Source organism: Metarhizium brunneum, chromosome 3, assembly GCF_013426205.1.
Source record: "Metarhizium brunneum chromosome 3, complete sequence".
NCBI classification, from domain to species: Eukaryota; Fungi; Ascomycota; class Sordariomycetes; order Hypocreales; family Clavicipitaceae; genus Metarhizium; species Metarhizium brunneum.
Genome location: NC_089424.1, coordinates 97,220 through 122,281, shown reverse-complemented (window position 1 = coordinate 122,281; position 25,062 = coordinate 97,220). Strand labels below are relative to the sequence as shown.

At 49.2% G+C, this 25,062-nt stretch overlaps 10 protein-coding genes across 10 annotated transcripts; 5 read left to right on the top strand and 5 right to left on the bottom strand.

Moving 5' to 3' along the window:
* Positions 1-1,799: 1,799 nt before the first annotated feature.
* Positions 1,800-2,415, top strand: ustYa_1 (Oxidase ustYa; the record flags this gene model as incomplete). Its single annotated transcript, XM_014684905.2, has 3 exons — positions 1,800-1,875; positions 1,956-2,077; positions 2,131-2,415. 3 exons carry the CDS (start codon positions 1,800-1,802, stop codon positions 2,413-2,415), a joined length of 483 nt encoding a protein of 160 aa, XP_014540391.2.
* A 1,372-nt stretch (positions 2,416-3,787) lies between these two features.
* On the top strand, positions 3,788-5,213 carry G6M90_00g052630 (uncharacterized protein; the record flags this gene model as incomplete). Its single annotated transcript, XM_014684904.1, has 3 exons — positions 3,788-3,856; positions 3,909-4,665; positions 4,729-5,213. 3 exons carry the CDS (start codon positions 3,788-3,790, stop codon positions 5,211-5,213), a joined length of 1,311 nt encoding a protein of 436 aa, XP_014540390.1.
* Positions 5,214-6,042: 829 nt separating this feature from the next.
* On the top strand, positions 6,043-6,778 carry G6M90_00g052620 (uncharacterized protein; the record flags this gene model as incomplete). Its single annotated transcript, XM_014684903.1, has 2 exons — positions 6,043-6,209; positions 6,583-6,778. 2 exons carry the CDS (start codon positions 6,043-6,045, stop codon positions 6,776-6,778), a joined length of 363 nt encoding a protein of 120 aa, XP_014540389.1.
* A 596-nt stretch (positions 6,779-7,374) lies between these two features.
* Positions 7,375-8,423, bottom strand: G6M90_00g052610 (uncharacterized protein; the record flags this gene model as incomplete). The annotated part of the gene is made up of 4 exons (XM_066130547.1): positions 7,375-7,548; positions 7,605-8,122; positions 8,181-8,364; positions 8,421-8,423. 4 exons carry the CDS (start codon positions 8,421-8,423, stop codon positions 7,375-7,377), a joined length of 879 nt encoding a protein of 292 aa, XP_065986881.1.
* A 1,297-nt stretch (positions 8,424-9,720) lies between these two features.
* Positions 9,721-15,283, bottom strand: AUSA (Non-reducing polyketide synthase; the record flags this gene model as incomplete). The annotated part of the gene is made up of 4 exons (XM_014684901.1): positions 9,721-10,989; positions 11,044-13,410; positions 13,474-14,875; positions 14,934-15,283. 4 exons carry the CDS (start codon positions 15,281-15,283, stop codon positions 9,721-9,723), a joined length of 5,388 nt encoding a protein of 1,795 aa, XP_014540387.1.
* An 892-nt stretch (positions 15,284-16,175) lies between these two features.
* TPCB (Atrochrysone carboxyl ACP thioesterase) lies at positions 16,176-17,411 on the top strand (the record flags this gene model as incomplete). Its single annotated transcript, XM_014684900.2, has 3 exons — positions 16,176-16,229; positions 16,281-16,496; positions 16,563-17,411. 3 exons carry the CDS (start codon positions 16,176-16,178, stop codon positions 17,409-17,411), a joined length of 1,119 nt encoding a protein of 372 aa, XP_014540386.2.
* Positions 17,412-18,745: 1,334 nt separating this feature from the next.
* ptaC (Anthrone oxygenase ptaC) lies at positions 18,746-19,292 on the bottom strand (the record flags this gene model as incomplete). The annotated part of the gene is made up of 2 exons (XM_066130546.1): positions 18,746-19,170; positions 19,238-19,292. 2 exons carry the CDS (start codon positions 19,290-19,292, stop codon positions 18,746-18,748), a joined length of 480 nt encoding a protein of 159 aa, XP_065986660.1.
* Positions 19,293-19,837: 545 nt separating this feature from the next.
* On the bottom strand, positions 19,838-20,632 carry mdpK (Monooxygenase mdpK; the record flags this gene model as incomplete). The annotated part of the gene is made up of 1 exon (XM_014684899.1): positions 19,838-20,632. The coding sequence occupies one exon, from the start codon at positions 20,630-20,632 to the stop codon at positions 19,838-19,840; it is 795 nt and encodes a 264-aa protein (XP_014540385.1).
* A 514-nt stretch (positions 20,633-21,146) lies between these two features.
* Positions 21,147-22,121, top strand: atnD_0 (Short chain dehydrogenase atnD; the record flags this gene model as incomplete). The annotated part of the gene is made up of 1 exon (XM_014684898.1): positions 21,147-22,121. One exon carries the CDS (start codon positions 21,147-21,149, stop codon positions 22,119-22,121), a length of 975 nt encoding a protein of 324 aa, XP_014540384.1.
* Positions 22,122-22,539: 418 nt separating this feature from the next.
* On the bottom strand, positions 22,540-24,918 carry ptaJ (Oxidoreductase ptaJ; the record flags this gene model as incomplete). Its single annotated transcript, XM_014684897.1, has 1 exon — positions 22,540-24,918. One exon carries the CDS (start codon positions 24,916-24,918, stop codon positions 22,540-22,542), a length of 2,379 nt encoding a protein of 792 aa, XP_014540383.1.
* Positions 24,919-25,062: the final 144 nt, after the last annotated feature.

The window sequence follows — 25,062 nt, the reverse complement described above, 5'->3', positions numbered from 1 at the left end:
CGGAGTACATCAATGCAGTGATCTGATAACGAGCCTCAGTAAATTTATTAAAAGGTCTGAAGGTAGGGACAACTTAACTTTGTGTTCGGTTCGTTCTTCGAGCGGCTCTTGGAGCATATCGAAGTCTATTTTGCTGTAGTAGTCCATGTATGTATACATCCTGATGTAGTTCTTGAGGACATTAATTCTAAATTCTCTGTAAACTTGCCGGGTTCATCAAGCTTAGCTGAGACTCACCAGACAGTGCAACTGGTGAAAAGCTTCTAAGCCAGCTTGATAGGTTTTAGTGCCAGGCCATCGTACGGCAGCCTTGGACTTGTTTGCACGAACGAGGGTTTCGTGGTTAACGGCAAAGTTGCGTACTGGATATTCTTGATCAGTCATGTGTCGGACGTATGTTAGGGGCTGTATATCGTACATTCCGCAAGATGGTACCACTTCTTATCTAATTCTGGGGTTGGTTGTCCCATATATGATGAAGGGGGAGTTACAAAATGCGGGTCAAATGTGTACGGAACGTATCTTATTTGACTCTTCAAGTCATCTATGAAGACAAAGTCATTTGATTAGAAACCTTATTGAAGTTTCGAAGAATGTAACAGCACAGAGATCTTACGCCATGCTGTATCAATATGCGCATGAGGTGGAGATGTTGGAGAGAATTTCCATCCTGAGTAGAACGCAAGCAAAGAGACTATAACCAGTAGTCCGTAATACCAAAGTCCACACAGTGGGACATGCCACAATCCGGCTTTCCGAGATAGACGAGGAGGTAGTGTTTCCTCGGTCTCGCCCTTGAGATTAATGTCCTCGATAGACAACGAATCCCTGTGCGGTTCTTTGCCTAACAGAGAATATTGTTGAGTCTTAATGAGGTCCATTTTGTGACTGAAGAATGCTCTAAGTATTGTGGATAATAAGTGGGTAAAATGGAGAGTTTTCCTTCCAGGAGAATCAACTTCCGGACAAAGCTATGTTGCAGGAGTTTCATTTGCAATTTGGACATTTTAGAGTGAGCATCGTTCTCATAGTTTACCCCACCAACGAGGAGTCTAATACGGATACAATGTACAGTGGTCGCGGCCCAAATCCTTGCAATAGGTAAATGCTACTATAGGAAGGTCGTAGAGGCGGAAAGTAGCCGGCGTCTGTGTTGCATAACGCCGTTGTTACATTTCAAGAGTTCTGTCAGCGACTTCCGTAAGCCGCCGTGAATTCCGAGCTTGCCGAGGCACCTAGCAAGATTGTTACGGTCTTCAGCAGAGCAAGGATCAGCGTGGCGCATAGGAAACCATTCTCCTTCCTCTTTAAGAGCTAACAATCTGTGCTCAACAAATTTAGCATCATGACAGCGGCAAGTCAATAATGCAAAGTCACAGAGGCGCTAGCTCCTGCTCTTTTTTTGAACCAAACTTTAGACGTTGCAATTCGATCGACACCTCAGACACTTCAACCTCTCGACAACGTTTGAAGTTCTATAACAGTTAATTATTTCTAGCAGAAATGATTCTAAAATTTGCAAATGCGCCAAAAACAAGCGCCGCGGATGAAGAACCCTTTCTTCCAGGGAATAAATTCACTCCAAGTCGACTGAGCCGACGTTGGATGTTTGTTATTTTCTTCCAATGGATCATCATCGCTACCCTCTGTGCTGCAACTGCTCACGAATTTATTCAACTACGCCGAAGGATTCCGCAGAATGGAAAGGAAATATACTGCAAGTATTTATTCTGCCGGACTGAAGATGACCTTTACCTAATTCTCTTTAGCCCCAGTGAATCATCTCCTCAGCTATAAGAATGTCGTATTCACAGGTGGATTTGGTACGGGAAGAACGAAATATCAAGGCCCCCCTACTCCAGAACGTAACGCCTTGTGGGACGATCTATATAATTGTATTGTCTTTTATGCCAGCCGGGTCTTTCGGTAAGTGTTTCAACTAACATGTAATACAGTCGGCGTTAGTCGTATTCCAAGATCATCAGCCTCGCAGCTGCTAAACAAGACCGTTCCTATTCCCAATGACGAGGGGTATTACGTCGTTAGTTTGAATGTATTCCACCAGTTACATTGCGTCGTAAGCATTGGGAGGTTCTGTTCGTACCGACTTTGACTAAATCATAATTGTAGAACATGATACGAAAACGCATCTGGTCGACTGAGACTTACAAACCTGATGATGAGCTGATGGGAATTGAGCATCTTGAGCATTGTATTGATGCTCTTCGACAGTCATTGATGTGTTCCGCTGATGTTACTCCTATTCCTTGGAAGTGGTGGGAAGAGGATCACGAGGCTAAGGCAGTGGCAGAAATCGCACACACATGTCGCAACTTCGAGGACATCAGAGTTTGGGCAAAGGAGAATCAAGTCAAAGATTTTGACAGGACTATTTATGTTGAAGATAGCGCCTAGAGATTGTTTAGTTGAGAGGGTACTTTGATCAATACATCATCCTTCAGCTTTAATGTCCCTAACCATAAATCCATGCCTCCCCAAAATCCTGCCGCGTCGATCGTTACATGATAACAACCTCATCAATGCCACATCCAACAAATTTCCTCCGAATAATGGTGTTCAGAGCACCCCTCGCCTCATTCTCCACCATCATCAACATATGACCACAGTGGCTCGTATGATTATAATTTCCGATGTAACCATCAATCATTCCGCCATTCTCTAAAGCTCTATGCATTTTTTGCCACATGAAAACACAATGAGCAATATGATATCTCCAAGACACATACACAAGCGCCACTTCTCCTTCCTGAATCGCCTCCAGAGGAACTGGCTGAGTGCCTAACGGGTCGGAAAACCATTCCCAGGATTCTAAGGCGAGAAAATTGGCAACCAGTAAATCATCGTAGCAGGCTGGTGGTAACCATGAGAATGATGTAACATCGAAGCGGCAGCCGTTAGAGCGTGCTTGAGTGGGCGTAACGCCGCATGATTCTATTTTGGGAAATTTGATCCGTGGTGATGGCGAGGCTGATATTGAGGCATAGATATAGGTGGTGATAGTGAGACCCATCAGCACGAGTGATATAGTGAAAACAGTGTACCTTTTGGGGCATTTCCGGGCGACAGTCATCTCTTCGTGATCCTTAGAGCTGCCTTCAGCAGCAACAGGTGAGTATTGTGGCATTGGGATCTTGAGCGGCTTTCCTCGTCACATGTAGATGAGGTTTGAATGTCGGATTCAGCTAGAGACATATATCAAGCAGCTAAGTTGACGAATTCGCATTATACGAAGACGGACGTGTGGCAGATTCCTTTTCCATTTTATGCTGCGCAATAATGCAAATTGAGAGCCACTTGTCAGATGGAAATGGTCTCTGAGGGAATAGACGCAAAGCCAACGAATGTCACGGCGGCCCGGAGTTTGACCCGCATGGATGTGTGATGAACTTGATGCGGAGTCGTGTGGCATTGCATATTTGGCGAATGGGAGTCAGCCCACAGGGGGCTTGCCAAATAAATTCTCATTTATGTTGTTGGTTGCGAATGCTGCTGCCTGCCTAAATATGTAAGCAAGGCCGAGGCCGACATGTCCTGCGAAGACAGGGTTTGCAGTCCTACCTTCTCCAATCGGCCGAAGGTTTTACAAGGGTCTGGTAGTTCTTTCATGCAGTATTTGTCATAACTCAAGCACATCAACAGAGATAAAACGCCCCTCGAGCTGAATAAGTCTATCAGATTTTCAGACAACCATTCTCTCCCTCTGCATTGGACACTCATACTACAGAAGAGCTGTCTAGGGATATCTCCTAGTCGCACTTTGCACACGATGAATCATGAACATTACCATTCGCGTATCGACTTTGTTAAATCAATTCTCCAGCTCAATCATCTAGAAGTACTGTCTTATCTCTTCTGTGCTGGAACGGCATATACTAACGACAATTCAGGCGACGAGCATTGAGCCAGTCGAATATGACATGGACGGCCCCCCGTTTCCCTACAACAATTTCATCTACCTTGTCACTCTTCCATCGCCGACAACCACAACGATCAAGATCAAATCTTCCCAGTTTGCTGAATTCCAACCAGGCACTGTGCCATTCCCAGCGAATGCTACGTCCCTGATTTTCAGACTCGCGAATTCCCATCCAGGAACTGGATTAAATAACACCAACCGTATTGAAAATGAAGTCGCCTTTATGACCCTCGTCCGACAGGCGCTTGCGAAGTCCAAATACAGTCATATTGTTCCAGACGTATACACTTGGGCTGGCACATCTAGTGGTCAGGGTTTTAGTATACAGCAATACATGCATGGGACCATGCCTGACAGAGGATTCGAGGATTTGACTCTGCAGGATAAATCAGTTGTGCTCGGACAAATGGCCGATATCCTAGCCCTACTCCAGCAGTTCAAGATTCCAACGACAGTGGATAGATTCGGAGGACTGAAGTTTGATGAAGATGGGAAGGTTGTCAGCGCGCAGATGACTTTATTCAAGGGCGAGCCTTGTACAACTTACAAGGACCTCTTAAGCGCTATATTCAAAGTCAAGTTTCAAGAAGCTGATGAGAACCCTGTGATCCGAGGTTGGAGAGAGAATGGTGTAAGAGCGAAACTTGAAAATTTTATCGTTTATAGACTTAAAGAGACCTTAAAGGATTATAAGGACGTCCGGAGAGTTCTCGTTCACTCTGATTTTAGTAAGTTACCATCTTCTATACAGCTTTAATTACTTCAGACGCCTCTAATATCGACGTTTCTAGCAACAAATAATCTCCTCTTCGATGCCACCACTCTTCAGGTGACTGCGCTACTGGATTTTGACTTCTCTTATATTGGGACAGTCGCAGATGAATTCATGGGATTCTCTTTTGGTAATATATCAGGTGGTAAACTTCCAGGACCATATGAAAGCCCATCTAATCTCAACCTTCGCAATGCAATGCTCAGGGGCTTTTCAAAATCTTGCCTAAATGCGGACTGCTCAGAGGTCCAATGGGATGTAGCAAAAGCTTGGGACGAGGAGCTCGCCCGGGCAGGTGCAGCAAGGCCTCACACTATCTCACACTTTGAGCAAATCGCAGATATTTACTGGCTCCAGGATAAAGTAAGTCCCTTCGAATTAGATAGCCCATTCATGAGGATGCGCAAGACTGCGGAGCAGCTCAAGGCGGCTCGGGATGAGACGGAGAGCCTGATTGTTAGGTTCTTGGAATGCACGAGCGCACCCTCTGATGGCGTACTGTGAAGGAACAATCAGGTGACTTTTATATTTTATGAGTAGCCTCATCGTCTGACTTTATAAATATCGTGCGAATAGGTTATGTCAGAGTTTGCCTTAAGAATCTATTCCTGACCCTAGTTGTCTGTCAAGATCAAGTTGCTCGCCAAGTGTCACACGGAAGTTATCCGTGTCCTGTCACGTTGTACGGCACGGGCCGCACAGAGGTCTAGGAAGACAGTTGGTACTAATCTATGTTGGCTCTGTATGATGTTGGTCACGATATTGGTTACACAACATGATCAGTGAAGCTTGCTGGGTCAAGGATGATATTGAAACCAAGGACCTTTGATACAATGGTTGAATTGAGAGATGAAAGAAAAGTGTCTGATTCTGATCCCAGAGTCCAAAGGAAGCCCCTGAAATACTTAAGAACGGCTCAGGACTTCCAGGTGAATGCAAATCTGCTCTCGTGTCCGCTCGTTCTGTCAACGTGATTCTGCCGTCCCAACTAGTTAAGCCCGTTGATTTGAAGCCGTCTCAAGACGTCTTTTTGATCATCAATCATGACGATGCCGGGCCACATTTTCCGGGCCTACTTCCGAACGTATTTCTCATCCAGGCAATGTCGCCGCAAATTCAGCCTCGGTGACCTGGCGCAGCTTTGGACGCCAGAGCGAAAAACGATACGATTTTGAACACGTCACAGCTCCCTTCCTTTCTGCTGCACATGGTGCAGCGCTGGCTAACCCTCGTGTTGGGCATGGTTGTTGCAGCGCTGGCAATTCTCATTGTGGTGCTTGCCACACAATTGCGTACGCAGTCGTGCTTCACTGGTGCTAGCATGGTCTCCATCATGACATTTGGCAAGTTCATAGCCGTCATCATCCAGAACTACACGCTACTAGAGACGTCAATAGGCGCTGTTACCTGGTTAAAGACATTCAGCGAGTCCACGCCTATCGAAGATCCCTCAGGTGAGCACACTGGGCCTCCCTCATCTTGGCCAGATAGGGGTGTCATGTAAGTACAAGATGTCTCCGCATCTTATGCGTAAGTACTCTCGATCAGACGGCCCGATAAGGGTTAGGGTTAGGGTTGCCGCTGACATTTCGCTTGAAGTGGTGACAAAAGAGGGCGACAGAAACCTCGCCCTCCGGGGTCTCACAATGAAGATTGAAGCCGGGCAAAAGATGACCTTGTGTGGGCGAACAGGAAGGCAAGTTCACCATCACTATCTTCTTTTTTCAAAACCTGTACAGAGACTAAGAGTAATTTTGTGCAGTGGGAAATCGTCCATCACTCTGCTTCTCCTGGGCCTGCTGGACTCGATCCAGTCCTATTTTGCAGGCTCAGTGCGCTGAAGCATCCGAGGCTGAGATTGACACCATCTCAGCAACACAGCCGACCGTGAAAAGGGCGGCGTGCTCATCCTGGATGACTTCAGCAGTAGCTTGGATGTTGATACCGACAAGTTGATGCAGGAGATTGTTCTGCACGAGTTTGGCGGGTATACGATAATAATGGTAAGCCATCGACTTGAGATGACCATGCGCTCAACCAAGTCGTTGTCCTGGACAAACGGTCTGTGATTGAGCAGGGAGTGCCGACTGTTTTGGCCCAGCAGCAAGGGAGCCGCTTCAGAGACCTATACATGGTATTGAGGGAAGAGGGAGTAAGTATTGGCATATTCCCTCCAGACATGGAGACTGCTAGACTTTGAGATGTCATTGTTACATGTACCTGCGTAAATATCGACAATGCTAGTCTACTTATGTTTGGCCATTTCCATTGAAGACGTCGACGATCGAGCCAAGGCCGCGCTGGCCACTAATGCTGTGGCAACTGGACGCGTTTTATTTTGTTGGACATCTGGAATCTTCCAGCGCTGTGCCTCATGTATTAATTTATTCAACCACTAATCAATTTTGTGTTTCGTTGACACTGCACATGTGTCGCCAACAGTATGAACACCTACACCCCCAACCCAGCTGTAGCATAGGGGTCAATACCAACGAAAATGTGTACATTATATTACGTAGCTTCGCAGATAAAATTATTCAAGCCTTCTCAATGGGGACGCTTTTGTAGAAGGAGCAGCTTTCCACTAGTGCCCTCAATGTTCATAAAAAGAAAGTGTAGGGTATGCGCATTCGCTCATCTAACGCATCACTGTACCGGCTCAAGGTCAGGCGAACTCAAATTGGCCCTTCATAACCAAGGCAGCTCCAAGTATCAGGGTCGATGTGATTGCAACACTGGCGAATGCCAGCTGAGGGTTGGACCACTTTCCTTGGGCGCGTCGCGTACCAACGACCAACATCTTGCCAGCTTGTTGCGACCCGATGGTGTCGGCATAGCTCTGAATCCGTAGAACCATTAGCAGTCTGTCAAGAAGCAGAGCAAACTGGGGGGAACAGTTAGGGTACAAGCCTTTTCACACGCCTTGTTAATCTCCGCGAAGTTGGGGTCCGCGGGGTCGTTCTTCTGTTGGATCCGTATACTGTAACGGCGGAAAATGGCACAAACAACAATAATGTCTCTGCTGGACTCGATCATTAACTGGAAAGCATCGCCCTTGGGGATTTTGATGTTGCGCTGGAACATGGCCGGATTGCGGAAGCATAGCTCAAAAGTAGCCATGGCCATGGATTGAGGAATGGCACAAAAGTTGAAGACGCTTTGGTCGTGCAGGCACTTAAGATAGGAGAAGCAGTAGCATGTATGCAGCAAAGCATTAAGGACCATCTCGGAACTGCAGTTTAGAGCAGCGTCAAGATATTCTGGCTTGAACAAGTCTTCAAACTTGTCGACATGCTTGGACCAAATCTCCTCAGGCCAGAAGCAGCGGTTATCGTCGAAATCCTCACGCACATCCCGGGTGATATTATTTTTCTGCAGCAGCAGACCCATTGATTTGTAGAGCTGCGCGTTCTCTGCCAGTCTTGCGTCGCCCATATTGGCCTCGACAAATGAGGCGGGTCAGACCCTCACCAACCACACCAGCAACATACCAGCAGTAGAGGTCGTACGCCTCGAGGGTCTTGATGCTTACGTCCCCTGAAGCAGCTTTTCGCACGAAATCGGCCGTGCCATTGCCCATTTGAGAGGTGATGTCCTTGATGATCGCTTGGTAGGCGGGCTTTATCTTCTTAAATTCAGTAATGACGTTGTGGAACTGCACCAGCAGTTCCCGATCCTTTTCTTCAGGCCTGTTGCCCGTAAAAGTCCAACCATCTTGATCGAGAAAGTTGTGGAAATCTCACAGGAGGGGCTCTTTTGTGTTGAGAGAGATGGACGTATCGTCTTCGATGGTGTCTAGGCCACGAAGTACCAGATAGAACAATCATATAGGTAATCGTAGCTCGGGGTGTAGTTCCTTGATGACAGGGCTAAAGCTACGACTGGTCTGGTCTAGGAACTTTTAGCAGATTTTGGCTGTTGTCAGTTCTTTGTCTTCGTCTGTCTTGTGCAGGGGATTATGCCAAAGTTTCCTACGTCCATGCAATTAATCACAGGTTAGCAGGCTCGGCATATGGATAGACAGCATCGATGATGGGACAGAACCTCGAGAATTCTGAGGGAGGGTTAAAGCCAACCACTGAATTATCATCCGCAGTTGGTGTGGATAAAAAGCAAAGTAAATGGCTTGTGGTACGAGACCCATGGTAACGGATGACTGGCGCGCAGGAACACTGATGGGGCAAGATATGACGCAAAGGACGATTTTAAGGCGGCTTATGTATACAGCACGGGCGATTGGGTTGTTGTGCGTGCGGCTACAAAATGAAAAGCTACTGCGATACAGGCTCCATGGATGGGGTAAAGTTCTGTTGTGAAAAGGAGACGGGGTTGTCAGGGTATCTAGATTGGGGCGAATGACTAAGTGGCCCGGCCCTGAATGATCATTGATCACTTCCTCTCGTCAGTGCTCTCTCGAGGACCTCATTTGCCGAGGGTTTACTGACATGAATTTGATCCCCCAAGCCCCTTTTTTAACTTCTGCTTAGGGCGGCGGCACAAATGTCCCCATAATGTTCTAGACACTTGTCTCGTTTTAAACAACGAAGCCCAACAAAGGAGCTTCACCGACAAAGCGACCTCAAGGTTGCACAGACTGAACACATAACCGGACAGAAGCCCGTGGCACAGACATTCCCTCAAAGTATATACAGCGGTCACTTGTCCGTCTCTCCATCTTGAGAAACCAAGGATCTTGACATCCTTCGTTATCACTTCAAGCCTTCCGAACCCTTGTCACATATATTTAGTCCCATTTGTGTAATCCGAGAGGCACACCGCGCCGGGCCTGCTCAAACCTACTAGGTCGTCAACGCATACAATAACCAAGTATGGCTAAGCATCAAGGCGTCTGGAAATTGACCATGGTAACTCCTATAAGAAATCACTTATTTTTACGAAGCTTAAGCCATCATCTAAATAAGATGAGTGTCAGATTGCTATTCAGTGAAATTCCACTTTCCTCCGTCTATAGCTACATATCGTTGTAAAGGCATCCTGAAACGGTCTTGAATTAGCCGTAATATTCCTCAAGCCACTTCCGGAAATCGCCAATCGTCGGGTAGTCCAAGAAAAGACTCCCGCCAACTTTGATGTCCAGCTCAATCCTGAACTTCTCCACAATCACAAGCGACATCAGGCTATCTATTCCCAGATTGTCGAAACTAGCATCATCCTCCAGGTCGGAAACTTCCAAGGCGGCTTCTCTGGCAATGACTTGCAGTGCCTTGGATGCGACGCTGTTAGACCCCGTGGCGGACTCCACGGCTGGTACCCCAGCACTGGTAGGTGGAAGCTTGTCTTTGCTCGGTTCATCAGCAACTTCAGCAGCAGGCTTGACTGGTGGCAGATTATTTTTGCCGTGATCCCTTTCAGGACCAGCAGACTTGAGGGCTGGCCGTGTCGTCTTTGGCTGCGGCGCAACAATACCTTGCTTGCCTTCCATAGCTGCCGCCTTGTCTGGAGGCGAGAAGAATCGGCCCAAGAGAATGCGTGGATAGCGACGGAACTGAATGCCGCCAACCATGCCTACAATCATGTCGTCTTGCATGATGTAGACATCACCAAAATATATCGTTGGGTCCTCGACTGTTGGTATCATTTTGACATAGGAGCGATACTGCGCCCCTGGAACCAGTGGCTTCGCAAACCTCATGGAATTCCAGCCAGGGGTGACACAGTAGTTGTTCTTCGTGTCGATGGCGTCAGAACAGTTCATAATGAAGCCCGCCAGGTGTGCCACGCTGTCGATAAAATATGGCGGGACTGTCCAGACTCCGCCCTCTTTGGTGGTGAGCTCTATGTTGGCGAAGCCTTCCAGTTGATGCATCACGACGGACTGCATGCCCCGGTACTTTTCTGCGTAGTCTACCAAGTTGCTTGCAAACAGCGTATACGCCATGTTGCCGGAGAATCTGCTAGCCCTGCCCTCTACGGCCAGGCGCTCAAGAGTTTCAATCCGGCTGTGTATGAGATGAGCAATGGGATTCCAACTGGAGATCCATTCATTTGCATCACCATAAATGATGTTGGCAGTAGCGAACGGCTCATGGACGTAGCCGTTGTTGTCCACATTCTGCCACGTCAAGTCAACAACACCTGAGTGGGCATCAACAGTCGAGGCTGTCACACGGATCAACTGAGGAGACTTTGTGTCGCTATTAGCCACGAGCCCTTTTGTGACGACCAGGTTGCTAATATTCATGTTTGCTTGTTTGGCTTTGGGAAGCAACTTGCGGTGCAGATAGCTACCGAGGGTGTAGGCAATGTCGGCGTGGATAGACTATAAAAATTGTGAGCACGTGGTAGCAAAGAGTCATGCGATTACAAGGCTTACAGAAGTCACAACGCCGCAATCATTCATACGGTGTCCGTAGGCGGCAGCAAGAAAATCAGGTTGCATGAGATCAGACTGCATAACCACTGAACCAGCTGAGCCATTAAAGCTCTCTTCGATAATCTGCTGCACTGTTGATGTCTGAAGCTCGCTTGGCGGGGGCGACTTCAGCGCTGCCTTGGCCTTAGTTGCGTCATTCCCAGTCTCATAGAAGTTGTTGCCTTTTGTCAAACACCAGTCGCCATTGTACTGCATCCAATAGGTCTTGTTATTCCAGGAGTAGGCCGGAAGATGAAGTAGACGAAGCCGGACCTCAAAGGGACGGTGAAACTCATTCCACCTGACGGGGATACCCGCGAGATGCAGAGCCGCCAGGCTCTCGGCCATGGTCTTCCAGTTGTCTTCACCACGCCGGATAGATGGAACGGCGAGCTGTGTGGCGGGGATTATAGACTTCACAAAGCCAGTGCATACAGGATGCGGACCAGCCTCGACCCAAACCGTCTCATCACTGATGGTGGAAACCCTCTGGGCGTTCTCCAAAGCAGACAGAAAGTCAACTGGTTCCCTAGTAGCGCGGCGGACATAGTTGGCGCCGAGTGTCTTGCCATCGAATATAACCTTGCCAAGCAACGGGGAGATGACAGGCAACTTGGGTTCCTGAAAAGTGACTCCAGACTTACATATGGCCTCAAAGTCATCCAAAATAGGATCCGTCTGCTCCGAGTGAAAGGCAAAGGCGACATCCAGCTTGATACACCGGAAACCGGCTTGCTCGAGGAGAATAGAAACCTCGTCTATTTGTTGCTTGGTGCCACTGAGCACCGTATCCGAGGGGCCGTTGATACACGCAATTGTGTACGGCTTGCCTTCTGACCTCGCCTTTATCTCTTCTAGAGAAGCCCGGACGGCCATCATACAGTGACTGCCGCTCTCACATTTTTCCTGCAGCATTTGTGCCCGTTTTCCGACCATGTATAAGGTGTCGCTGGCAGTAACCACCCCGGCTACGTGCATCGCCGCATACTCGCCAAGGCTATGGCCCATGACGACGTCGGGTTTCACTCCGAGAGAAGCCCAGTATTTAGCCAAGGCTATCTCGGTACTAACCAACGCAAGCTGCGTAACAACTGGGGAATGTTCGTGTTCCTTTGGATGTGATCCGTCAAGAGCAGGGATAAAAGAGGGGAAACCCTGAGACTGAGAGAGAGAGTCAAGATGGCGAATGTGATGTTGGAACGTAGGAACATCTCGATACAGCTCTAGACTCATCGACTTGTAAGACGCTCCTTGACCAGTGAAGGTGAAGGCAATTGGCGGCGGGCCAGATTTTGCGACGGGCTTGATAGAATCGATCTGATCCAGGCGCGAAGTCAACTGTTTCCTCAGCTGTGTAATGTTGGATGCGGCGATGGCAACGCGGTGGGTGTGCTGATAGCGTCGCGCTGTCGTCGTGTACGCAAGATTGCCCAAGTTGGTGTTTGGATTTTTATCCAGGAATCCGAGTAAGGACTCGATATTTCCAGCCAGCGATGATCTAGTCTTGGCCGATACAGAAATAACATGAGTCTGCCGCGGGTCCGTCTCATCCGCTGGGCGGACTGGTGCCTCTTCGAGGACCATGGTCGTGTTGCCACCGGCGGCTCCAAAGTTGTTCACTGCAGCAATTCGCTTTTTTCCGGGAACATGTGGCCATGGCGTCATCTCGAGCGGAATTTTGAGATGACGTTTGTCGATGTCGCGGCCAAACTTTGGGTTTATCTCCGTCTTAATACCAATATGCGGTGGAATGGCATTCTTCTGGAGCATGAGAAGCACCTTGATCAAAGCTGTCGTACCAGCAACGGATTCTCCGTGACCCAAATTTGCCTTGACAGCGCCTATATGTAGAGGTTTATCTTTGCTACGGCGCTTGGCTAGAGGAGCATAAACGTCCATGATCCCCTGCATCTCTTCGTAATCGCCGGCTTGAGTGCCGGTGCCATGTAGTTCGACATAGGACACGTCTAAAGGATTAACACAAGCCTGGCGAAGCACTTGACGAGAAAGATAAGCTTGGTGACCGGCATGAGGGTGTGTAATAGATACTGCTTCCGCGGAATGGTTGGTCCCGGCGCCGAGAATGACGCCGAGGATGTTATCGTTGTCCAGCTCGGCATCTTCAAGCCTCTTAATTACAAGAGATCCAACGCCATCTGCTCTGCAGTAACCATCCGCAGTGGCGTCCCAGGTCTTGCATGCGTTGTGGCCTTTGGTAAGGAAGTGACCGTTGCATAATCCAGCGAAACCATCGGGATTGGTGAGCACGTTCACGCCGCCAGCGACTGCCATGTCTACATCGCCAGCCCACAGAGCCTGACAAGCTACCTATCCACGTATATTAGCTTCGTTTGCTTAGGAAACCCCGTCAGATACTGCTGCGTCACTCACTTCAATCGCTGCCAGGCCGGAGGAGCAGGCGGTATCAATACTGTAACTGGGGCCAGCGAATTTGAAGAAGTAATTGATACGGCCCGGGCCAAACGCACGACAACCTCCGGGGATATAGTAAGTTCCAACCTCCTGGCCCTGATTCACCTCACGATAGTCGTCGGCAGCTTGGCCATAGTACGTCCCAATTCGTGGCAATGCTGTCGAGGCGGTGCGGTTTGCAACAAACCCGGCTTGTTCCAGTGCCTCATAAGCTGTGACTAGAGATAATCGCATCTGTGGATCAACTACCAGTGACTCACGGGGTGACATGTTGAAGAAGGGTGCGTCGAACAAGCCGGGCTCATCTATGAAACAACCGTATTGTGTCATGGTCTTGTTAAGCTCTTTGCCGGTTGGGTCGTAATGCGTGTTGATATCGAAGCGGTCAGCAGGTATCTGCCGCGAAACATCCAGGCCCTTTTCCAGGATATCCCAAAACTTTTCAGTACTTGTTGCGCCCCCTGGGAGTCTGCAAGACATGCCAACGATGGCGAGCTTGGACTGCGCGGCACCGCGGGGAGTGTTGCTTCTTGGCGCAGCAAGGGAGAGCCATGGAATGAAGTCTTTTATTAAAAGCTTGCAGTCCGGCAGCGTACTCGTCAAGGCAAGATTGAGGTCATTGAGTGGAATTGAATTCCCAAAGCAATTCAACACCACTCCGCGAGGTCCAGCACACTGAACCTGGTCCACCACGACACGAATAACTTCATCCCAGCAGATTGCTTTTGTCATCAGCTCTGATATGACACACTCAAACAGTTCTGCCGCATTATTTGCCGTGTATGGCAGTCCGGTCCTGGTTGAGTAAACCAACAAAGCTGGCCGAGCTTTCGACACAATGGTGTTCAAGGAGCTACCGTACACTACAGCGTGTATATCTTGTTGGTTGTAGATGTGTGGTGCGTGGCAGAGGCCTCCGTAGACTTGTAAAGGAATGCATCGTGACACGCGGAAGAACTCTGACTTGTTGAACAGACCCTTTAATCTTCCAGGTGGCCCGCTGACTGTGACAGAATTCTGACTGATAGCACTCACAAAGATTTTCGCCGTACTCGGTGTGTTTAATCGAGAATGAAATATGTCGAGCTCGTTCTGGGCTGCAACTGGGTCGACATTATGAACTACGTACGCCCATGAGTCCTCCTTTTGCGACACGTCCCTGGCCTCCAGGTTCTCCGAGACGCTCAGAACGTGGATTCCCAAACGGAAGGCCAACCGAACTGCATCTGCGCCTGCAAGCGGCAACTCCGATAGGGTCGATGACAACGAGATGGCTGTCGAGGCTAGCAACCCAATGCCCAAGCCAAGGAGGCCGGAATTTGAAACGTCGACGGACTCTTCAGGGTGACTTTCCGTATATCTACGCCGTGAACTGTTAACGAGCCTAGGTGACAGCATGGAGGAAAACGGCTACTCACCCAATATACGCCGCTAACTGAACGACGACGAGGAGAACTCCATCCACAGCGCCGCAGATGAGACCCTCGCGAAGGCCGCCATCTTCAGCCCAACTCAGAATGGTAGTAAATGACGGAATCAAATCTTTCAACTCGCTTGGTAGAGCGCGAACTTCGTCCTTGACGGCCCGCGTAGCTTCATCTATGAATTGGGCTAGAACTGGGTGATGTTTGTCCTTGCTGTGGCTATGCAGGAGACGTAGAAGATCTTGAAGATCGCCTTTCGGAAACTCATTGCTGAAGTATATGAAATTCATCTTGCATAGTTCTCCATCGCTGTCTGAAATTGTATTGGGGGTGTGTATAACCATTGTTGGGAGCGAGGATCGATGAAGCAGAGATGGCAACGGAATGCTTAGCACCGATAGGGGCTTTTTGCGGCTGGGGCCACCAGACTTAATTCAAGTTCAGAAGTGCGGAGAGCGAGCCCAGACTTCAACAAACTGATGGTACGGACGGGGCATGTATCCAACAAGATATGCTCATCGGTTGCTGACGGCGAGACATGAACTCGCCAGTTGGACTTGCTTCATACGAAGAAAATGTCTCCAGCTAGGTATATAAGTAAGAATTGTACAATTACAAATTTGGTTGTACCGTTATGCCCTGTGGGAGGGCGTTTCTCGTCTATAGTCCCCAATTTGCCACGTAAATGCAGCCGGATTTGCCCAGTCGTGGCATGCCGAGGTGAGCTTTGTGCTCCGAAACGATGGACACTCCGTAGCCTCCCACAACATCAAAGTCAACGTAAATCTCCTTCTGTCAGAATCTCACAGTGGATCATGGGCCTGTTCTTTCTGAACCACATGCTCCTTCGCCCCGAGTGGATTCATCCGAAGGCCGTTCGACTTGCACCGGAACTTCTTGCTTGATTCGGAACTCTTTGTCCGCTTGAGTCAGTTTAGGACTGTCAGAAAGTGGAGAATTTTGTCGATAGGAAAGCTGATACAAGACTACTGCATGGCGGCAACCTCCTCGGATAGACTCGTTCAAGTGTCGGAGTCCGAGCGTCAGGTTTCCTTCGGCATAAATCGAAATACCTAGCGAATTCATGGTGGCTCATTTTTCATCTGGATTTCGGCGACGCCGCTGCAGACCCTGTTTAGGCTTATTATTTTCGCCACTCGGCTTCCATCGAATTGGCACGCCGGCAAACAGGGTGTTGATGTCGCATTCTATACACTGAGCCTGGCTCTTGCCACGATGTTTTTTTCTGCAAAAAGCATCACCAAATCTTTCCTGGAGCCTCAACTATCTGTAAGCGAGTTTGAAACGAAAGAGTCATTACGACGGCTAAATTGAGTCTAGAGAAATCTTCCCGATACGCTTGATGAAATGGTTCAAGATATCAACACAGCGGTCATGCAAGCAGACAAAGGCGGATACAGGCAGATCAACAAGTCGTTGAATATATGTGCGTTTGAAGACTATCTACAGGGACAAACAACGAATCTGCCGAAACTACCGAATGTCGAGCAGCTCACGCCTCGAGTTCTACGTATACTGGGTCAGAATCCCGGAAAGGTGCGCTTTGGATGATTTTTGATCCCAGAATGTAAATACATGTCAGTGATTAACGCTTTCACATAGTTCACATATCAAGGTACCAACACCTATGTCATCGGCACTGGCACGCATCGACTTATCGTGGATACTTCTGGGGGGGAACCAGCGTGGGCTGAACTGGTCTCGTCCACACTCGAATCCATGGGTGTCAGCTTGTCTCATGTCTTGCTGACTCACTGGCACGGAGATCACACTGGCGGCGTCCCTGACCTTCTGAGATTGTATCCGCACTTGGAAGGGTCGATATACAAGAATGAGCCAGACAAGGGCCAGCAGAATATTACCGATGGCCAGGTTTTTAGAGTCGAGGGAGCGACTATCCGTGCTGTACATGTTCCCGGACACTCGGAAGACCACATGTGCTTCGTTCTGGAGGAGGAGCAGGCCATGTTTACCGGTGACAACATCCTCGGTCACGGAACAAGCGCCGTAGAGGACTTGGGCATCTTCATGGCCAGCCTACAGAAGATGTATATGCAGAATTGCCCCGTTGGCTTCTCTGCACATGGAGTCACCATCACTGATTTGCCGGCGAAGCTGAAAAAGGAATTGGATGGCAAGCTGAGACGCGAGAGACAAGTAATGCAGGCGCTTGGTCGCGCTCGTACCCGTGGTGAGAGGAGCATCACCGTACAGGGCCTTGTCACCGAAATCTACGGCGAGGCGTTGGAGGAGAGCACTCGAACTCTTGCATTAGAACCGTTCATTGACGAGGTTCTAAGAAAGTTGGCGGGTGACTGCCGTGTTGCTTTTGAGATCCGCGGGGGCAAGAAGAAGTGGTACTCTGTAGAGGCAATGCCGCAAAATGCGGGAGGGCTGATGCCGGGCCCGATGACTGCCTCGAGGGCCGATGCTCGTGTTCAAGTGATGTAGGGTGAAAATGAGTGGGTTATGGTGATGATTTAAATGCGTTTCTGCGTTTTATGCTAGCACTAGAGTCTTCAATTAAATATAAAGTTTTTTTTGAATTAGATAAATTAAAATACCAACTTTATCCTGGAACTAAGTAATAATAAGTTTAACCATATTTAATATCCTCAAGCATCTACGCTATTTTAATAAATTTAAAATATAGTACTTGATTAAGAGGTTTAAAAATTTTTAGACTTTAGGTCCCCTTAGATGTAGATGTCATGTGTCCACCACGAAATCCGTGCATCTGGCAATTACCATTTGGTATTTCAGTTGATGAATTTCAGCAAGGTAGCATATTTAAGAGAAACGTGCTGTCGAATAAAATTAATACCCCCAGGTTTGTAAGAGTAGTAATATAGGTTGACATTTTCCGGTAAATGTATTGCTACCTGGCTGCCGATGGCGTCGGAGTCCGTGGAGTGCCCAGTATTTAACCAGACAATTGGCCGTTATAATTGACCCTCCTTACAATCCCACTTATCCTGTTTTTAGAAGCAGGATATTTCCCAGACTAGCGCTAGCATGTCTGACCACCCAGAAATTCCAGCTCCCCCGTCGGGGGAACCCAACACTCACTTTCTTTGCTTGACAATCTGTGGCTACCGCCGACCAGGCATGAGCGAACAAGACTACAGGGAGCACATGACTCAAGTTTCTGCCCCAATGACGAGTGGATTGATGGTGAAATATGGCGTTAAAAGATGGACCATGGTAAGTTGATTTGAGGCATCATGCTTGGCCATGAGTGGCTCCTCAGCATTTCCACCTTTTGTCTTCGTGTTTTGACACCACAATTTCGTTTTTATTGTTTTGAGAATAAAAATTGACATCAGAAAGATTCACAACACGCTTGAGACGCGCGGCCTAATGGCTCGGCTCTTTGACCATCAGATGACAAACTTGGCTGACTTTGACTGTTTCAGCCAAGTTGTGTTTCAAAATGTGGATGACTACAAGAGAATGAAACAAGATCCTTGGTATAAAGAACACTTGGTTGGGGATCACGAGAAGTTTGCTGATACCAAAAGGAGCATGATGACGATTGGGTGGGTTACAGAGATAATTAGGGATGGAGTCGAGGTCAATAGTACAAAAGTCGATTAGACAGCATTCTATTTTGAGACATTTACGTACAGAATAAACATTGCAATGTACTCCCTGACATGCGTTCTTTGCTGAAACGGATTTCCCTTGACCGACGCTCGTGGTACCATGTCAACTTGTTGACTATGGACCCTCTGAGTAAGGGATGAGATCGATAGACCAATGGTATTGATATAATAGCCCAAGAATCAAAATATCCCCAGTGTGCCCAAGATGGCTCCCAATAATGGTAGCAGCGATCTCGTAAAGTGCAACCAGTTCCACGTCTCCAACAGCTCCGCGACTCCCGTAACTTCCACCGTCGGGGAGAGCATCTTGCTCGCTGCCTCCAACTGGAAAAGTCTATTATTCGTGCTTGCCATAATGAACCATGTAAACGGTATCATGATGACTGTTGCCGCGGCAGCAAGGGCGAAGATGCCGTATGGCCTTTTAGCAGCATGGTATTTGATGCACGTAACGGCATACAACGCAAATGTACCTATTGCCAAGACCGGCATAATCTGGTGCCCGTAATGATACATGCGTCTCCACTGGTTAACAAGAAGCACCTCGTCGACAGTCGTGTCAAAGAAGACTGGAACCGTGATAAAAGTGAGAGACATCATTGCTCCTGTGGAAATCATGTTAGTCACCCTGTACCTGATGGAATGCATTTCGTCTGAGATTGGTTTACCAACCGGAGAGGAATGACCCCGTAATTACGGCAGCAACTGGAGCAATAGTTCCCGACATGGCGTTATGATCGTACAATGTTCGCAATGTGAGATCTTGACGGCCAATATAGTAGGTTGTAATATGAGATGACAAGAACGCTCAGGGCAGCAGAGAGCGCTCGCAATGGGAGCAAGCCACTTTATCTCGTCGGCTATGCCACATGGTTGATCTCCGACTCGCATCCGAAAGCCAGAGGTAGGGGTGTCCGGACTTCCGACCTGCTGCGCACGGAAAATTGCCTCGGACGAAGCTTTATCGTCTATATACGGACGTTGATTTGGCACTCTATACGCCGGGTTCAATCGAACAAGGACAATAGCAAGGACTCTCTGTAAAATGTATAAAACAGCAGAAGGTCCAAAGATTGCGTGCCACGTAGCAAGATAACAGCAAATTTGGCTGGTTGTTGTCGCGACGGTTGTAATTATGATGTCCTTCCGCCTCCCGGAAAATACATTCCAGGTCAGGTCATATTTCACAACATCAGTAGTAGCTATAATCATATACAGATTGAGTGTATTTTATATGTCGTTATTCTTCAGAATAATCCCAAAAAAGAATTGTTACGCAGGTCCAGTCTTGGGCAAATAGTTGTGTGCAAAGGGGAAAAAATGCCGAAACAAGCCCATCAAAATACAAAAGGGGGTTCCCCTCGGAAACTTTGCCCCTACGCCACGCGTCTTATTTACCACGCTCACGTTCTTGCCATTGTATTTTCCTTCTTTATCATCTGCTGCCTCGATCATGGCTGCAGAGAGATCCAAGTAACTGATAAAACTCTCCTCTTCATCAAAGCTCAGCTGATGGCCACGTGAGACATCTGGCGATAGTCCTCCCGGCTTGATGAAAATGGTAGTAACCCAGTCTTGATGCGACCGCAAATACGCCTCGGCGAGACGCAGATCTCGATACACATGCGAAGCCGCAGTCAACATGATGGGGCGGAACCAACCCGGCATGTTGCGGGCGAGATGATCGTCAATAGTGGCAGAACTCAACAGGACGAGTTTTGGCAGCTCGATACCAGGGCGCGAATCAGCCTTGATTCTTTCCAGGGCTTGAATCACGCTTGTGGCGCTGTCCTGGCTGAGAGAACAGCCCGGAATGTTGTCGTTGGTCGTCACGACCATGAAGACGGCCTTGGTGCCTCGAATACAGCTCGTCATGAGGTCCACATCGTGTATGCTGCCTTGGAAAACTTGCACCCGTTTGTTGTCGACAATTTCAGGTAGCAGGTCATGAAGTTTCGGCTGGTTTCTGCAGTATACGTTGATTCTGGTGTCGGGAGTCTGGAGAAAGTTTTGGATAAGAGCAGCGCCGCAGTTCCCTGTGCCGCCGAGCACAGCATACGTCGCCATGGTGTTGAAAGAGGTTGGGAAATGGTACAGCAACTAGGGGTATAACCGAGGCGGGCCAGCAACAACGCTCTCCCAGAATGCGACACCGGCGCTTTCCCGATATAAAGTATAACCTGCCATGGCGGGCGGGGATTTCACGGTGCCTGCCTGGTTGCGGGATGATGCTGGCTAACGTAGTGAGTAGTTTCCAACATTGAAATGCTGGTCCAATGGAAACTGCGTGCCATGACCGAACACCTTTATTCCATCTTACCGTTGTTCCGAGACATTCGGAGAGCGAAGTGGGCCCTTGTGCCTCGTTCCCCTTTCATGGCAGGGTGGTGTGCGAAGGTCTGGGCTGTGCTGCATTTGAACTTCGGGGTTGGTTAGTTGGGTTAGTTGCCGACCTGTATGTATCCTGGTCACCAAGTCAGCCATGTCCGATGGCCCGAGTAGATTAATGCGTGTCCGTGATTTAGAGGAAAACTGACATTGTCTCTTTGTGCCAACAAACACCAGACATTCTTGTCACACAATGGGATTCCTCTACAGCCAGCTGTTCAAGCAACTTCCATACCCCACCGGCTCGTACAATGGCAAAACCATCGTCATCACCGGCAGCAATGTAGGGCTTGGTAAAGAAGCCGCCCGCCACTTTGCGCGCATGGGGGCCGGCAAGATCATTCTTGCTGTGCGCAACCTGGACAAAGGGAACAACGCCAAGGTCGACATCGAAACTACAACAGGCTGCGCAAACGACGTCATTCAAGTCTGGCAAGTGGACATGGCCAGCTACGCCAGCGTGGAAAGCTTTGCCGCCCGTGTCAACGCCGAGTTAGATCGCGTCGACATTTTCATCGCCAACGCCGGCATCGCCCCCGCGAAATACGCAATCGCCGAGGACAACGAAGCCAGCATCACGGTCAACTTTATTTCCACATTTCTACTTGCCGCCCTCGTGGTGCCCAAGCTAAAGAGCACGGCGCGGCTGTACAATACGAGACCCATGTTTTCTATTGTGTCGTCTGATGTGCACGCGCACACGACACTTCCGCAGAAATCAGCACCGAATGGCGAAATTTTGACGACTGTCAACGACAGGGTTTTTGCGGAGAAGCATTGGAATGAACAGTATCCGGTTTCCAAGCTGCTAGGGGTGTTTTGTGTGCGCGCTCTTGCAGAGAAATATCCTGCCTCGACGTTGCCCGTCACATTCAACTGCGTGAACCCCGGACTGTGCCACTCTGAGCTCGGCCGTGACTTTCCCACGTTGGCATTTTGGCTCATAAAACTTGTCTTGGCCCGGTCGACTGAAGTTGGGAGTAGAACATTGGTTCATGCAGCATCTCAGGACGCTGCGTCGCATGGCCAATACATGACGGACTGTGGCACGGGTGCACCATCTGCATTTGTTACCAGTGAGGAAGGAAAGGAGGTACAGGCAAGGGTGTGGGACGAGTTGGTTTTAAAGCTGGAATCCATAAAGCCGGATTGCATGAGTAATTTTTAAGCTTTTTTTTATCGTGATAATATACACTTTAGGTTGTTGACTTTGCAGACTACCCTGTGTCTTTGCTTGGCCCGACTACCAACTAAACCCTCCACCAACTAATGGTTTGAAGTGGTCAATTAAATAGGAAACCTCTTGGTAGGTGATATAGTGGAGAATGGGAAATATGTGGCAAGTAACTTGCAAGGTAAATTGGGCCAATACATGCAATGAATTCACTCAACCTGCAAGGACAAGGCCAAGTTTGCCTCTTATTAAGAAGTGATGTCCTCAAGTCCTGTCATACAATTTATTGTCGAGACACTAGCAGACTAATAAACATAGACAGCTGTTCCGAATTAAAGAACCCAAGACAGGTGTAATCGTGCTAAACAAGTCTGGTCGCTCATCTGGCATAGTCCTTTTCGCTGATGCTTCTTCATATTCTGGCAGGGACATTCGCCCAAGCTTGCTCGAATCCAGCGCCCCAAACCCATTTTGCCTCGTCTGCAAGTCCGACAGTGGAATCATATGCCATCCGTGCCAGATTCAGCCACGCGTCTCCCTGAAGAGGGAACATGGCCGGGTTTTGTTTCTCAAAGGGCCGAGAGACATCTTGGCCGCTCTTGAGCGCACGCACAAACTTGGCCACGTGGCCGTCATCGTGCATCTTGTTGATGGCGCGGTAGAGCTCGCTCCAGCCCATCGATGAACTCGCCTTGGCCTCGTATTCGACGATTTCCTCGATGCGAGGCGCAGCGCACCTGCTGGCCGCATACCACAGAAGATCAGTGCGGCCCTTCCATTCCACGATTCGAACCTTGTTCTCGTGGCTGATCCATGTCTGCCGGAGCAAAACTGTCACAAAGATGGAACTCGTTACCGCATGCATATGGAAGAAGTCAATCTTGGGTGCCTTGTCGGATCGCTGTGACGCCCCGGCGAGAAACGCACTGCAGTTGATGGATTCGGCAGCTCGCCTCTCCAAGTCCATCGGGTCAACGCGAAGTTGTGCCGCCAGGTTGGTGATGGCATCCTTTGATCTCCCAAGGACGCCGTCTCTCATTTTGAGCCCCATGTCCTCCCAGCGTGGGCCGTGGAGAATGACGTCGTTTGCTCGGGCCTGCTCGAAGAGCTCTACAAGAGAGGGACTGGGAACATGATGGCCTATTTGGCTGGCGAGCTCGTCACTTCGTAGGAGGCATTCGGGAATACCGGACCACGGGTGTGTCACGGCCTGCGCGAGAGCTTCCGCAATGATGCTAGGCTGTTCAAATTCGACTCCGAGACCCAGGTGGATGATGGGATGATACGCACCCTCGTACATGCGGGCCAGAATAGTATCTGCCAGTCTTGTCCGACTGAAACAGTACCTATGAAGGACCTCCTTCCAGTTGCTTTGGTCTATCTGCCGTTCGAAAAACGCAAGGACGTTGGTGTATTGGGGAATTTGGCCCAGTATCCCAAGCATCTTGTCGTCGTCGGCGAGGCCGTTTACTACATCATTGTCGAGCTCTGGCGCCGGCCGCTGGACCGAGATGCCGTCGTCGTATGCACGCTGCAGTTCGCGACCATCGCCGCCCATGGCAAACGTCGTCAGAAGAGAGTGTGCCATGTGATTGTGGCCATTGACATCTCGCCAAAAGATGTGCAACTCATCATGATTCTTCTGTAGCAAATCGTTGGCCTTCTGCACAGCGTCGGCTGGAATTTCATTGACTCGACCAAGGATCGAAGAGTTTACCGAGAGTTGAACCCTGTTGGCTGTCGTTGGGACGATACCAACAGGCTTGATGGGAGCATCAGGGGCCGCTTTCTTCGTAGCCAGGATCAACACGACGGGAAATGTCACCTTTCTCCTTTCGCCGCCCATGGCATCGCGCAGCTCTTCCAACAAGACCTCCACTTTAGAATATTGATGGCCAGCCTTTTGTCGGTAGTTGGGATAGACCGACTCCAAGTACGCTTGGACGTCCTCTATAGACCAGTCTGCGCCCCAGAAATTGCGGTCTATTGTTTGCTTGGTAATTTCGTTCTCATGTCTTCGATCCACGGGGTTGAAGTCAAAATCGAATCCAGCCTTGCTATTGAAGATGAGGGGGAAATCGCAGTTCCATTTATGGCGCTCAACGCTCTCCCATTCCGCTTGCGGTATGGCAATGTTATCCAGGTAGCTTATCAAAGTCTCAGCACCGCGCAGGTGGAAAGGAAACCCTGGCGTGCCCTTCATTGGCTGGTTGAAGCGGCATATACGCGTTGCGACCTTGTCATAGGCCTTGTTGCAGCTTTCCACATCTCCGTCGGCGAAGAGGCAGGGACCATAGAAGTAAATGCCCAAAGTGCCACCGGGACGAAGGAGTTGGTGAAACGACTCGAGTGCCTTGGGTGCATCTAGCAGAGGCATGCACTCGCTCACGGTAATCAGGTCCGTGTTGCCCTGGCCACCAGCCTGAACTGGTGTTTTCTCTGCCAGCGCCTCTGCTGGGGAGGTGATGAAGGTGACTCTGTCCCCAAGTTCCTGCGGCAACAGAGCCGGCGCGGCGGTTAATGCTTTGTCATTGACATCTGAGCCGACGACACGGTCAAAGTACGTTGCCAGTCTTGCCGCGATGTTACCTGGCCCCGTCCCGACGTCGTGAGCAAGGCCAGTGTTGCCGTTGCCATGCGTCTTGTGGTATTGGCTGATGAGACGGAAGAAGTCCTCAGTCGGGCTTGGACGGGCTTGTACATATGACCTCCAGAAATCCAGACTACTGCCGCTTTTTACGGCGCCGGATGTGAAGGGCGTTTCGATTGTTTCCACTTTGGTTGGAGACATGCTGTTGACTGACTATGTAGCGAGGTTCGCCAGAATGAAGATGGTGACTTGGTTGACAGTTGACCCCAAGGCGATTATGGGAGACGGGGCAAGATACTTTTGGATAAATACCATCTTTGTGAGCTAGGGTCCCTCGGGCTTGTA